We start from the raw sequence: 12,625 nt of genomic DNA on the forward strand, positions 1-12,625 counted from the left end.
GCCTTAAATGCATAACAACTTCCATATGACTTAAAATATTTCCAAAATTGTCAACCTATTAATGCTGATTTGCAGAAACAGGTACAAAACATGGGTTCTACAACTCCCTCTCCGCCAAGATTCCTTCTTTAGGAATCTACACTTTACCTGTATCTGCATGATAGCACTCTCACAGTCACGTAGCAAGCAAAAAATTCCTATATATTGTTTACATCTCTTAATTAAAATTAGCTCGATTTGATGATAATGTTGAAGCATGCAAGTAAACCTGCAAACGTGAACAAATTTTGAAGCGCGCTATTTCCTCATGTTTTCTGCTGGTTCAACCCTAACGTTTGGTAGTTACTTACTTGGTCTGCCTATCCTTACTGATTTTTGCATTTCACAATCTTCAGTGTTTGGATGATTTATGTGGAGTGAACTTTAGTTCCAACGTGGTGGACGGTGTGGGGTTCCACTTCCAGTTAACAATCAGAAAAACATCAGAAAAACTAACATGCGAATGCAGAGACAAATAAATCCGACAGACAGGACGAAAAACAAGACATATCCAATAATTATAGGGTCAAAGAAGGAAAATCGAATTACGCGACCCACCTAATAGGAACCAACCATGAAACACCGCCAAACGAGGCAAATATGAAGCCAAACACAAAATGGACATACTCGTGCACTTAGAAATGTATGTACATAATATTTTCAACACTAAAAGACTCGTAAATATCAATTTAACGAAAAATCACAAACATCATTTAAAACATTAAAAAGAAGGCCTAAGATCAAAAAGGCCGTCTACAACATTCAAAAAGACCCCGACTTAATTCATCAAGCATACGGACAAATTAACATTAAGCTTAGCCAAGTAAGTTTTAACAACACAGTAGAATTGTTGGCTCTGCTTAAATATCATAAATGCTACATCAAAATAATAAGGAAGAAATGTATAAAGCGTCCATTTTCACTAACAGCCAGACCTTATAAAGCCTGGTCGATTATAGAAAATTCCTCTGGGATACGAAATTCGGAAATGGATATCAGCATTGAAATACAAGGTATCTGAAACGGGTTAATGGACATGTAGAAATGAAGTTGAAAGAATGAAAGAGCCGATGCATTAGCAAAGGAACCAACGTCCATCCTTAACTTACCCGAAGAATATGCAGTATCCAGTTTCGAGCTTACAGAGATTTAAGAGAACGCTCGTTACCTGTAGTGGAGTCAGAAAAAGAATTACATACTAGGCAATAGTTCCCGGACATCAGTAAAGAAATCAGATGGAACTAGTCATCCCGTGTTTTTATATGTCCCAGATACTAATTGGCCATGGGAAGATGAGCACTTATCCCCACAGGTTTAAAATATTACCAAGTGCAGCGTGCACATATGCTGTTGGGAAAATCAAACACAAACCTATAAACACGTCAATTGTCCCAAAGGGAATGGAATAGAGCAACCCCATTCGCCATGTAGCTGCCGTAGGATAACCTTGGCTACATGGTCACTTAACCCTCCTGCTTGATGACATCTTATAGCACTTCCAAACTTAAAAACGACCTCAAGTGTGACGTATGGTATACCCAACGCATGGTTCGGTCGTCGTCTGAAGCGAAAACGGAACTGGACTAAAGTGTACCAAGATATGTAAATGTATCCCACGTTACTTTATTGTTTATACATTTTATATATTAAATAATTGCATTCAGAGCGTTAGTTCATTGTTATTTATTTAATTTTGGTAATGCTGTATCTCAATCCGACTCGTTCAGACGAAATGTAATCAGATTTTCCTTTTCGTCCAAATTTCACGATTGAAATAGACATCAACGATTAGAAATCAATACTGAATACAAATGTAAAAAGTCAGGTTCATGCCATAGAGCCAATGAGTCACCCTGTATCGCCGAACAGGGTACATTAATTACTTCAAAATCGAGGGGTGTTGGAAACAAACGACGTGTAGTTTGTTATTTTCATAGCCGAGGGTTGTTCCCCTTTGCCATAATACTATGTCACTTTTCCATTTGAGTTATTCCATCCATGAAACTGGCTTTCTTAAGTTCAGAGGAAAAAAAGGCATTCGAGGTTTGAATTCAAAATTAGTTTTTTTTTTTTTTTTGAAAATTAGTAGCCCAAAGAAATAGGGAGAAGAAAGATGAAGAATTGATTGTAATATATAACATCAATTTTCAGGTTGTTTTATGCTTAGTTTATTCTATACTTACAATTAATTAAGGTTTTTAGTTTAAATAAAAAAGTCAATGACTTTATTCTACACAATGAACTTCACAAGTTTTATCACAAAATGAAGTCCTGTTATAAATACTGAAATATTCTGCTGCGTTGTTATTCCAAAATCATAAAAGATGAAATTTTTTAGGATATTGTAACTTGGCTTTGGTTTAGCTATTAATCCAGTTTTGCTTCTTTGCCGTTTTTATTAATGGGTTTGTGCGATTTTCGATCAGTCCGGCCTTTTTTGAAAGGGTTTTTGGTAAAAGGTGAAAGGAGTGTTGGGTTCTATCTTTGTCCGTCGGATTAAGACTGAGTTTGTTAGGTCTTTACTACCGTATTTTGTCACTGTTTCATACAGCCCTGATGAAAGGCAAATAAAGAGGTCGAAATCTTGACAATTACATAACACATGTACCATTACATTTGATACTAAAAAATTAACTTCTGTAGGTAGATAATACTACATCCAAAAATAATCATTGGAATTTTCCTTTTTTCGGATTATGTACTTTGCAATTGAATGATCTATTTAAACCATAAGGCAATGCTTCAACTTGATTTTATTTCTACTTTATATAGATAAAATGTATGATAAATGTTGTGCGGTTGTTATTATTTGGAGAGATCATTTTCGGTCAGGATGCACAGCGTAGTTGCAACACTCAATCGATTAGATACGCGTGCGACGCAGTTTCCGGAGGGAAATCGATGATCCTGATGAAGACGCGTTTACGCACAGAAGCACGAACCACTGAGTTCCAGGAGAAGGGATTTCGGATATCATTTTTTTCTATTCAGCGTTATTAAATCAATGGCTGGGGTATAAAATAATTGACCACGTGATTTCCTTTGTGTAAATAATTGTTTTATAATAAAAATTTATTGACCTTTAAATTTGGTAGTTTAAAAAATATTCACTTTTTAAGCGGAAATTGACAGAAAATATTAAAATGTCAATTTACTTCATTTTAAGAGGCAGAGGGAAAATTTTTAGGTCAGGCACATTTAAGGAATTAGCCGTTTTATTCCATTAAATTTCAATTGCTCAGTACCAAGTGGTTTTCAAAATAAAAAACACCTCTTTTAATGGGGGGGGGGTCTTCTTGCAATAAACTTATTCCATCTTCAAAACCTTACTGCATTAAAAAAATGTTGATTTTAACATTTTAAAAATCCTTTCCTCCACTGCGACCTACGCAGATGTATTATTGTGGAACAACCCTTGGCTATAGCTAAATTATAACCAAACCTTAGAATGTGAAATGTTTCCTACACTTTTCTTGGTGTGAGAACTTCACCTCATATACCTTTTGTCCAATGTGTGAGTTTTTCTTCCACAGCCATTTTTCCAATTCCAACTAAAGCACTTATTCCAGTGAACCTACTGGTGGTTCTGGTCACATAGGTGAGAAGGCTGTCCCTTTTTTGGCTAGTTGGTCAGCCTGTTCATTTCCTTCTACATCTTCCTATCGGGGAACTTTAGATGATCATAATGTTTTTTCTTAGTCATTAGGAAATTTCGTCACTCCCAGGCAAGTTGGGAGTTCAATGTGTACGCTTTAGTGCTTTTATGGCTGCCTGAGAGCCTACATCTATGCTCATTTATTGAAACTTTCTTGCTCAAATTTAAATTTTCTTATAATTTTATGTACTTTTACCAATGAAGTGGTTGCATTTTTAAATTAAAAAATTAAAATAAAACCAATAAGTTCCATTTTTCCTTTTTTGACAATACACTTTTTACGACACTCAACACGATTTTTTTGTATGAGATGCTTGTAACTTAATTACACCAAATCTCACTTAAATTTTTGCTATAAGCATTTTATAGGTTACATTGATGTCTATGTTCAAGTCAGTTCAGTTTCAAATCAAATCCAAGATGCTTCATAAAGTCCAATTTTAAATGCATTTAACCTGTCACGGAGAAGAGAAACTGTGCCCCTTTGCATTTTGCCCTGCCAACAAAAATATGTTAAATTTTTTTCAATAGGTTTTCTCTTCGCAAACGAGAAATAGTGAAAATACAAAAAGGGTCAAGGTGTGTGCTTTCTGATGGAGCTGGCAGTTTATACAGGAAGCTCATTTCTTTATTGCTGGCTATAGTAAAAGAACTGGGCTAAATGATTGTTATAGTTTGGTACAAAAATAACTTATTTGTAAAATTTCACGTTTTTGACCAAATTCAACCATTCAAATGTAAAGTTTAGTACATAGCTTAAGATAAATTCTCGTGAAGTTCATGAAAACTTCGTGCAGCTTATTTAGAAGATCGATAAGACAGTTGACCTTGTTGACAAACGTTTCTTGAAATTGAACTTCATCCTGCTTTGACCAACTTTTCAACTTTTTTAAAAGGGTTGAATAAATTTTTTAGGTTGTTAGGAATAGGCCTATTTATGACCTTACTATGCAATCCTCTGACATTGTCTACCCTAAGACTTTTTACCAGACACCATAGCAACTGCTCCCGTGTGTATTCCTCCAGGCATTGGCTTTTTCCCACTTCCAAGAGATGAGGATTCTCAGCCCGATAGGACTTCACACTAACAGAGGAAATGTTCGATTGTTTCTTCTTCTTGGCAATGGTAGAAGCCTTCAGGGTTGGCAGTGTCCAGTCAGTAGTCATTCTAGTCCTTCCACGTCCTAGTAGTTCTGCTGTTGGTTTCTGCAAATTTTGTCATGGCTGTGTCCTGGGATAGATTCCAATTGGACCGAGGATTTCTTATCTCATTAACTGATGGATCTGCGGTTTTGACACTTTGATATGACCCAAAAGAATTCACTGTCGATAGGTGAATAGCGTACTTGCACACAAATCAAGGAAGTGTCGAGTGTGTCACATACTCACAGCACAGTTGTGCTACAAACCATCTCGAATATGACATGCTTAACACGTTTAGTACAGTTTGCTATAATGCCTCTAATATCTTAAAGTCGTCAACGAAACACAATAATTTTCGGCAACCAAAGTAATAAGAGTGTACGAATCGTTGGACATAAGGGATCGAAACATCTCCTAGCAATATTGAACCTGCAGGAGGAATCAAAGGAAAACTCCAATTTCTTGACGGTGCATTGTAGAATCATTGGTCATCTGAAAAAGATGCAGAGGAAACCTCGACATACTGTACATTGTCCAGTTGCACTTTCCGTAGAAGAAAGTGAGTGGTTTTTTTTTTTTGTAATAGTATAAAGTAGGACTCACTGTCGGGGCAAGTAAGTACAGAAAAGAGGATACCAGGCTATAAAGGGCGCAGGCAGTATAGCAAATTACAAAAAAATTTCATTGTCAAAACTATAATTATACAAAATAATTAAAAGAATAAATTGGGATATATGAAATAGTACTATTTGAAAAGTGATTTTAAGTGTGGGGCTATTTCGTACTTTACTACAGGTTTCTCCAATTGAAAGATTATTTTGATGTAAGTGGTTTTAAGAATAACATACTTAACGACCAGATGCCAGTACACGTGTTTTCAGTGTAAACACCCACCCTCATACGGAGTTTAACCACTTTAGCCCCGATGATAACACAACCACCCTTTTATGCGTATCTTCTTCGAGTGGTTTTCCGTCTTAATTATAGCCGGCACTCATGACCACTTTAAGGAATAATCTCAATTGATCCAGAATTGTGTTTACCTTAAGTTCTCGCAAAGAACAGCGTTGTTTTGAACAAAACTATGTTTTGTAAACATACAACTTGCATAATTTTCTGAAATTGTGAGGTTTCCTCTTAAAGTCTGAGCGTGATGAAACAGACTAACAAGGCGAGGATAGCCATACCAAATTACCCTTCATATTATCAAATCTCTCCCGTTTTTCATCTTATAAATATCCTATAAGGTCCATTTTTTCATATTGTTGTGCTATTAACAATCGTAATCTATTTAATCCATTTCAAAACATACCAAGTAAAGAACCAAGCCTAACAATTTATAAGGCCTATATTTTTTTAAACTTTCTAGTAAATCGGTTTTTATTTTAAACAGGCCCATCTGGGATGGAACAGTTGTTAGTTTGTTCCAAACGTATTGGAAAGTTAAGGGCTCCTTTTAAATTTCGAAGGATCGAATTAAAGCCGGCATTAAAACTAAAAAAATCTTAGACATGAAGCTGACGAGAAACGTGGCAGTACTTAGTTTATAAAGTTATAATAGACGCGATTTATCAAACCTCTTTTTAGCCTCTTTATTTGAGATAGATTTTTCGCAATTTTTGAAAACGGCAGCCTTCATCAAGTCTCTCTATCAATCCTCAGAAAGTCGAAATAATTTTGTGCCGGTCTTGGTATACCTGTTTTAAGCAATGCGTGCTTAGTACAGCTACAATCTGATCCCAAATAGAAAATCATATCTTTGGCATTAAGAACAGAGGACAGGGAAGAATACTCAGATTATAAATCTGGCGGAGATAGCTAGGTTTTTCTTTCTATTTTTCCCTAATAACAAAGCTATATTACGTAAATGTTTTTTAATTTTATTAGGGTGCTAAGTGTGGCTTAAACAAAAACTCCACTGCCAACTTCTGTATTATCTTGTATACATTTAAGGGTAAGAAAAAAATCTTGCTTGGTCCTTCTCACAGTTGATGCGACTAAATTGATCTTTCACTAACAGTTCGTGAGTTGGATAACTTCCTCAATTCAACCGATTCTCCTCCCCCTCCTCAGAAACGTTTTTTAACTGATTTTGTAGCTGCTGGAGACTACAACATTTCAATTCATAAAAAAATTTTACGCATCTGTTTCTCAGTACAGTGCAATCATGCCATTATGCGGGACCCCTCTGTATATAGATAGTCTGCCCGGAAGAAATGTCTTTTTTTTTAACGTAAACACCTGAGCCTTCATCAGGAAAAGTTACAAAAATTTAAAACCCTTCTAGTAAAGTAGGCCCAAGAAATAATTTTTGAAATTAAAGTTCGTTTTAACCAGCATTTAAAACCTTTAAATACGAATTTTTACAACAATCAAAAGGTAGATTAGCGGAAATTTTTATGTAATTTGCGAAAAGCATAGCCGCCGTTTTTGTGTGGCCACAGTAAAGCCATGTTCGCATCTGTTTACCTTATTCATGTGTTTTGCATTTGTACTTGTAGATAATTAACATTTTTCTATCTATTGTACATTACAAGGTCGTCTGCGAATAATATTCCTTCACATGGTGGTTCGATATTTCAGGACATTGTTGATCGCAATACAGAATAAAAAAGGGCTTGGTACACTGCCCTGCGGAACCCCAATCTCCTGAGCATAGATAATCAAGAATGACGATCCAAATTTCTCTTTGAAAACTCGGCCATTAAGAAAATTGCATATAAATTGTATTACCGTCTATCCCGAAACTTTTTAAGGGATCTACCATCAGCCACCTTCAAGTAGAATAGAAGGATTTTGGATATCAAAAAATCCGCCAGCAAAGTATTTTTCTTGATAAACGATTCGCATATGGAGGATTTAAGTAGTACTAGGTTGTCTGTCTCTTGCTCCTCTGTTCTTCTCGAAACCACTTTGCCAGAGCAGTAATAGCTCTTTATTCTTCACATACAAATGCAGCCTATCTGTTATCAGTGTTTTCCATTAACTTTCACATGGAATAAGTTAAAGATATAGAGCGATAGCTTTTAACGTCGTGAGGTGGCTTATCTACCTTAATAGTAAAGTGATTATCATTTTCCAATTTTCAGGAATTAAATATATCCTATTTATTATTTTAATAATGACAGTTTTGTCAGTTTCTTTATGTTTTTGATGAAGCTAATACAGATTTTGTCGGGCCCAGGAGACGTATTTTTGCTTGAATTAAGGGCTGCTGTAAATTTTTCGTGAGTTAAAGGGTAGTTTAGGGGTTCAGAGAGGTTAGTATAGTCATGATTGAATCGACAAACGATTCTGCTATAGTCTTGGAATCTGTGGAATGCATTTCCCTTTAATGTACGTTATTGTTGATATATTATCACAACCCTTTATTTTATGTATAGTGTTCTAGAAAAATGACACTGGCGTGATGGACGTGGTACTTTGCAGAAACTTCTTCCAGGATTCCCTTTTGCTATTTCTAATTGTGCACCTTTTTGGCTATAATATATTTATCTTGATTAAAGCTACATGGCCTGAAAAGAAATACGCTTAAGCATTCTTCACTGCTCGTTTATACTCCTCATTCCAACAAGGAATGTTTTTTCGTCGACTACTACGCCGACTTTTGGACAACTATATGGGCAGCTTTTATTAGTTTTTTATTTAGATTTGCAATATGACGATCTACATGACTATATATATATATATATAGTCCCCGTTAATTTTTAGAGAGAATCAAAATCATAATTCCATTGAAATTTTTTAATTTAATTTAATGCCCATTTAGTATGTAATGCTTAAGAAGTTTACAAACAGCTAGAAGGTCAAGGAAGAAAGACCCAAACGTTTTGCCACCTTCATCTTCTTATTGAAAAATTAACGGGGATTTCAACGGTGCTTATAGATTTTAAGAGAAATGTTTAGATTAAAAGATATCACGATTTTCCGACGCCAGGACGTGATATCTTTCAAAATCGATAAAAAGCGAAATTACTCTGAAATGGTTGAGAATCGGACCATGGTCAATATGAACTTTTTTGTTCATTTTAGGGTAAAGAATCTACTGGTGAAGTTTGTAGCACGAGTAGCAAGTCACTCTCAAACATTAGCAATCCTTGAACCACCATTTTTTCTCTTTTTGTCATCAACATCTTGGTCTCACAACCACTAAATAAGAAAATGACGAGTGCGTTGGAAGCGTTATTAAATCAGGTAGTTTTCCTCAAATTTGCTGCCTTCTGAGACTAAAATTAGAAACTCTGGATTACTTTATACACTTTCCGATTTACACAATTTTCCACTCTTTTTGTAGTTCTGGCTGAAATAAAACACAAAAAATTAGCCCAAACATTTTGCCACCGTCATCTTCTTATTGAAAAATTAACGGGAATTTCAACGGTGCTATTAGATTTTCAGAGAAATGTTTAGATTAAAAGATATCACGATTTTCCGACGCCAGGACGTGATATCTTTCAAAATCGATAAAAAGCGAAATTACTCTGAAATGGTTGAGAATCGGACCATGGACAATATGAACTTTTTTGTTCATTTTAGGGTGAAGAATCTACTGGAGAAGTTTGTAGCACGAGTAGCAATTCACCCTGTATATATATATATATATATATGTTTTCTGCTTCTAAATTACCAAGTCGTAGTGTCTGTTGATGAAGGGGCAAGTTTGCTTTTGATTTTCCATTCACTGGTCGGTCGACAGTGTTTTGTCCCCAGAGCACTGTGTTGATCACAATCGGAACATGGTCGCTGCCATGGACATCCTTTAAGGTATACTGGACGGTTGAGAGTATACAAGTTGATTCAAGGAGACTAAGATGTATTAGACACCGGACTGACCTTATAAATGTGTGGAAAAAGTATCTTTTAGAATATTCAGGCCGTATCGATCAATTATTAATTCAACACTTTTCTCAGGATATTTATGGTATCCCCCACATAACTGATTATAGGCGTTAAAATCTCCAAGGAACAAAACAGGTTGTGGCAGCTTTCGCGGTCCTCATACATGATTTAAACAAAATTCATACAACATTTTTTGTTTAAACAGACTACAGTCGAAGAATTATGTAGTGTGATGACAGCCAACATGTGTAGTTATGGTGATAGTCTGCTGCATTCATCAAAAATGTGGGTGGGTATGTGTGCGTCAAATCTTTTGTGAGGCATTTTGCGCTCCTCGCACATCATTTATAAAAAAATTGTTTTCAAATAACATTTTTTGTTTAAATACTATAGTTGGAGAACTTTTATAGTATGATAACAGCCAACATGCTTGAGCAGTTATGACGATAATCTGCTGCGTTCATCAAAAATGGGTGTGTCAAATCTTTGCGAGGCAATTTTCGTCCTCACACGTCATTTATAAAAAAGACTTGTCTTCACACAACATTTTTTGTTTAAACAATATAGTCGGAGAACTTTTGAAGTATGATGACAGCCAACATGTGTAGTTCTGTCGACAGACTGTTGTATTCATCAAAAATGGGTGTATGTCAAATCTTTTGCGTGGCATTTCGCGTTCCCCCACATCATATATTTTAAAAAAATTGTCTTCAATTAACATTTTTTAATTAAGTAATGGAGACGAAAATCTTTTAGTGTGATGACAGCCAACATGTGCAGTTCTGAAGACAGTGTGTTGCATTCATCAAAAATGTGTGTCAAATTTTTTGCGTGGCATTTCGCGGTTTTCACATATCATTTATAAAAAAAAAATATCTTCAAATAACATTTTTTGTTTAAATAATATAGTCGGAGAAATTTTGAAGTGTGTTGACAGCCAACATTCTTGTATAGATCTGATGTTAGTCTGTTGTATCAATCAAAAATGTGAGTGAAGTCTTTCGCGTGGCATTTCGCGGTCCTCACACATCATTTATATACAAATAACATATAACATTTATTATTTAAATAATACAGTCGAAAAATGTTTATAGTGTAACGGCAACTATCATGGTTGTGTAGTTCTGATGATGTCTGTGGCGTTCATCAAAAATACATCTATGTCAAATCTTTTGCGTGGCATTTCGCGTTCCTCCCATATCATATATTTTTAAAAAATTGTCTTCAATTAGCATTTTTTAATTAATTAATGGAGTCGAAAAACTTTTGAAGTGTGATGACAGTGTAGTTCTGATGATAGCTTGTGATATTCATCAAAAATGTGAGTAAAGTCTTTTGAGTGGCATTTTGCGGTACTCACACATCATTTATATACAAATAACATAACAATTATTACTTATATAATACAGTCGAAGAACTTGTATAGTGTAATGGGAACTATTATGGTTGTGGAGTTCTGATGATGTCTGTTGCATTAATCAAAAATGCATTTATGTCAAAGGCATTTCGCGTTCCTCACACATCATTTATTATAAAGAAATTTCTTCAAATAACATTTCTGTTTAAATAAATAATACAGTCGGAGAACATTTATAGTATGATGATGGCCAACATGCATACCATCACATTCGAATTTTTATATCAAAACCTATTACTTCAGAAATTCGTGGAATAGTCCGAATTATCTTGTGGTTGATTTATTAAGTTTAGCTCATCAATTTTAGTATTCGTACTCATCATTTAAAAAACAAATTGCATTCAATGATCGTAGAAAAAATGTTATTATGTGGTGGACTACTTGGCATTCTGCGTCGTTTTTGTTCTTCAGCAGTTTGTTAGTTTTTAGACCATACTTAACGAAAAATTGCGCAAAAACTAGTGCGTGCAGCTTTAGTTTGACTGTCATGATCACATGCATTTAATGTCAAATGTAATGATGATAATACAATGCTCACCTCTGATGAAGCGAGGAGGCAATGAGGCATCCTGCAAACGGGGAACATCTTCGAGTGCGGTATCTTCGGCCACATCCACGACATTATAAGGACAGCGAGGAACAAAACGAAAAGTGTAAAGACGAGGATGGCGAAGACGAGGAGTCCTAGCCTGGAGAGACCCGTTTTCTCCGAACACCATTTCTCGAACTTGGACGCCGGCGGGGGCGTAAATTTGACACTTCTAATTTTTTTATCCGAGAAACTGTTCGCTTTGTCGTTGTTCTTCTTGTCCGCATCTGTGCCGTTGTTCTCTTCGTTTTTGCTTGCGGAGACTATCGACCGTTTCTCATCCGGTATGCACGGTACGTCTTCACCGGCCTCGTCTATGTGGTTTAAGTTGTTTTTATCAGTCATCGCTTCTAGGAGGGAATAACGTCAATAGAATCCTTCCATCCACCCGGGACGCCTCGGGGTATTAAGTCATAACAAGTTTTACCTGAGGTGGACACCACCGTTATAAGACGGCCTGCTAGTCCTAAAACACCATGGAGGACGCGTACCGCGTTCGTATCGAAAGACGACCTTTCAACTCGCGTACATCGCGCTACTACGGATGATCCAACGTGTCAAATGAGAACGATGTACAAATGTATCGTGTGGTAATTCGGAAACTGCTCGTCTTTCGTGAAGACGCGTCGTCGGTTAAGTCGGACACTGGAATGAAGTCTGGAGTTGACGATTCCAGGGGGCGCCACACGATGAAAAACCGGCAACAGGTAGTCGCCCCACCACACGACGCTACACCCACTAACCACCTAATGCCATTCGGCTCGTTCCCACTTAAATGTTGCAACTTAAAACATTTTTGAAAACTTACAAAAAAAAAAAATTACAAACAGGCACAGAAGCTATCGTAAGTCAAAAACAATTTATTTATTTTATTTTATTTTTTTACGAGGGTTCGCAACAGCAGAGGTCATATAAACCCTCAGGGTGCCAGTGTTTTTGAAAA

At 35.9% G+C, this 12,625-nt stretch overlaps 1 protein-coding gene across 1 annotated transcript in view; it reads right to left on the reverse strand.

Moving 5' to 3' along the window:
- Positions 1-12,352, reverse strand: part of LOC106672073 (endothelin-converting enzyme 1-like) — a 34,987-nt gene extending 22,635 nt beyond the window's left edge. The window contains exon 1 of the mRNA XM_014403199.2: positions 11,632-12,352. Coding sequence (XP_014258685.1) covers positions 11,632-12,027 — 396 coding nt within the window. The 5' untranslated portion in view covers positions 12,028-12,352. The remainder of the gene's footprint in view (positions 1-11,631) is intronic.
- Between the last annotated feature and the right edge of the window lie 273 nt (positions 12,353-12,625).

Source organism: Cimex lectularius, unplaced genomic scaffold, assembly GCF_000648675.2.
Source record: "Cimex lectularius strain Harlan isolate CLEC.00 unplaced genomic scaffold, Clec_2.1 scaffold368, whole genome shotgun sequence".
Taxonomy (NCBI): domain Eukaryota; kingdom Metazoa; phylum Arthropoda; class Insecta; order Hemiptera; family Cimicidae; genus Cimex; species Cimex lectularius.